Below are 2495 nucleotides of genomic sequence, written 5' to 3' on the forward strand. Positions count from 1 at the left end.
TGAGTGAATAAAATGAGCGCATGACTACTAATACTATATTTTGTTCTTTTTTGGTTTTCTTCTAGTTGCAGAATTAAGACAAATCTTTGAACCAAAGAAAAAAGAATTCTTAGAAATGAAAAGGTAAGATCTTTATAGTGGGAATTAGGAAATAGAAGAGAGCTTGGCAAAGCAGTATTCTGCTTTCCTTTAGACTCGATCGCTGTTGCTCACTCTGCCTCTGTGTATCTCACAGAAAAGAAAGAATTGCCAGGCGCCTGGAAGGGATTGAAAATGACACCCAGCCCATCCTCTTGCAGAGCTGCACAGGGTTGGTGACTCACCGCCTGCTGGAGGAAGACACCCCTCGATACATGCGAGCCAGCGACCCTGCCAGCCCCCACATCGGTGAGCGTAGAGCTGGGTGGCCCATTTTCCAGCAGGCTGCCTGGCTGGTTACACGTCGCCTTTTCCACCCAGTGGTATCAGAACGTGAGATATTCCACAGAAGTGAATTGTGTGGATATAACTTTTTTAACACAAGGTTTCACTCTGTCACACAGGCTGGAATGCAGGAGTATGATCATAGCTCGCTGCAGCCTTGACTCCTGGGCTCAAGCTCAAGGGTTCTCCCGCCCCAGCCTCCTGAGTTGCTGGGACTACAGGCTTGCACCACCACACCTGGCTATTTTTTTTTAAAAACATTTTTGTAGAGACAGAGTCTCACTATGTTGCCCAGGCTGGTCTCGAACTTCTGGCTGTTAGTGATCCTCCCACCTTGGCCTTCCAAAGTGCTGAAAATATAAGCGCGAGCCAGTGGACTTGACCTACTTGACCTACTTTTTTGTTAAGTGTATTTGTTTTTTGTTTATTTTTAGTTTTAGTTTTTTTAGAGACAAAGTGCAGTGGCCTGATGAAAGCTCACTGAAGCGTCAACCTCCCAGGCTCAAGTGATCCTCCCGCCTCAGCCTCCTGAGTAGCTAGGACTACCAGCACGTGCCACCATGCCTGGCTATTAAGTATATTTGCTAAAAACAGCGACAGTAAAAACAGCATGTAATCTCTGCCCCGCCTCACGGGCATGGCCTTCCAGTGTCACAGCAGTATGAAATGATTCCTCTTGGCACATTACTGGGTAACTGAGGGCCAGTCATTCCTCCTCCCTAGACTGGGGCCCTCAACCCTCAAAGGCAGTTACTGTGTCTTTCTGCACCCTCAGGGCCCAGCACAGGATCCGTGCTCTGAGATAGGGGCCTCTCAAGGTTCCGGCCCAGCACAGGGAGCAGCTGCTCTCAGCAGGGAGCATTAGAGGCAAAGCTGCACCTTGAATGAGTACGGTCCTTACTCTGGAGATACAAGAAAACTTTCTATTTAAGTTATTTTAATGTAGGTAATTTTAACTACATTGCATATTTATTTCATATTAAACATATGTTGAGGGCGCATGACTCAGCTTTTCCCTAATCACTCAGTCATTGTTGTCATCAAATATTCAACTTGACCTTAGGAGAAGAGGATGTACACAGGGCTGTTCTTCCCACCACAGTCCCTGGCTCTGAGGCTCTGAGGCGCTGTGCTGCTGTTTTGTATTTTTTTATGTTTTTTTATTGTATTTTATTTTTGGAGATGGAGTCTCTCTCTTGTCGCCCAGGCTGGAGTGCAATGGCGCGATCTTGGCTCACTGCAGCCTCCACCTGCCAGGTTTAAGCGATTCTCTTGCCTCAGCCTCCAGAGTAGCTGGGATTGCAGGTGCCCGCCACCATACTGGGCTAATTTTTTTGTATTTTTAATAGAGATGAGGTTTCACCATGTTGGTCAGGCTGATCTCGAACTCCTGACCTCAGGTGATCCCCCTGCCTCAGCCACCCAAAGTGTTGTGATTACAGGCGTGAGCCACCAAGCCCGGCCATGCTGCTGCTTTTTATAGCCGGTGTTTTCTAGTTTCTTGCTCAGAGAGAGCTGTTGATCTCATTTTATGATGTTATCAGTTTGCTTGTCTCTACAGTTTCCAATTTCCTGTGGCCAGAAAGCTAGAAAACTAAGATATTTTAAAATCACGTGCAATTATTAAAAAAAAAAAAAAAAGGCTGGGCATAGTGGCTCACACCAGTAATTCCAGCACTTTGGGAGGCTGAGGCAGGAGAATAGCTTGAGCTCAGGAGTGCAAGATTAGCCTGGACACCACAGCCAGACTCCATCTCTTAAAAAGTAATTACACGCATGAAATGTCAATACACGGATCAGAGTCTCAAAATTGATAGCCAGAAATAAACCTTGGTGTATATGAAATGGTAATCTGTGTAGTATATGATAGTTTAAGCTTCACATAGTAATGAGAAAAGGAAGAATTATTTAATAAAATCATAATAAAAAAATGAGTTCGCCAGAGGGTGGGAAGAGGCATATCCCTCTTCTCACTTCATACCAAACTCCAAAATTCGTTCCAGTTACTCACCTGTTTAATTTAAAGAAAATAATGGAAAAGATACATGTATATTTAATTCAGGTGGAATGAA

At 44.8% G+C, this 2495-nt stretch overlaps 1 protein-coding gene across 1 annotated transcript in view; it reads left to right on the forward strand.

The window, feature by feature from the left end:
* The first annotated feature begins 69 nt into the window (after positions 1–69).
* The window catches only part of LOC105537682 (supervillin), a 137990-nt gene continuing 135564 nt past the window's right edge, over positions 70–2495 (forward strand). The window contains exons 1-2 of the mRNA XM_011977333.1: positions 70–123; positions 236–387. Of these exons, the coding sequence (XP_011832723.1) occupies positions 116–123; positions 236–387 (160 nt within the window). The 5' untranslated portion in view covers positions 70–115. The remainder of the gene's footprint in view (positions 124–235; positions 388–2495) is intronic.

The sequence above is a fragment of the Mandrillus leucophaeus genome, unplaced genomic scaffold (assembly GCF_000951045.1).
Source record: "Mandrillus leucophaeus isolate KB7577 unplaced genomic scaffold, Mleu.le_1.0 Scaffold178, whole genome shotgun sequence".
NCBI lineage: Eukaryota > Metazoa > Chordata > Mammalia > Primates > Cercopithecidae > Mandrillus > Mandrillus leucophaeus.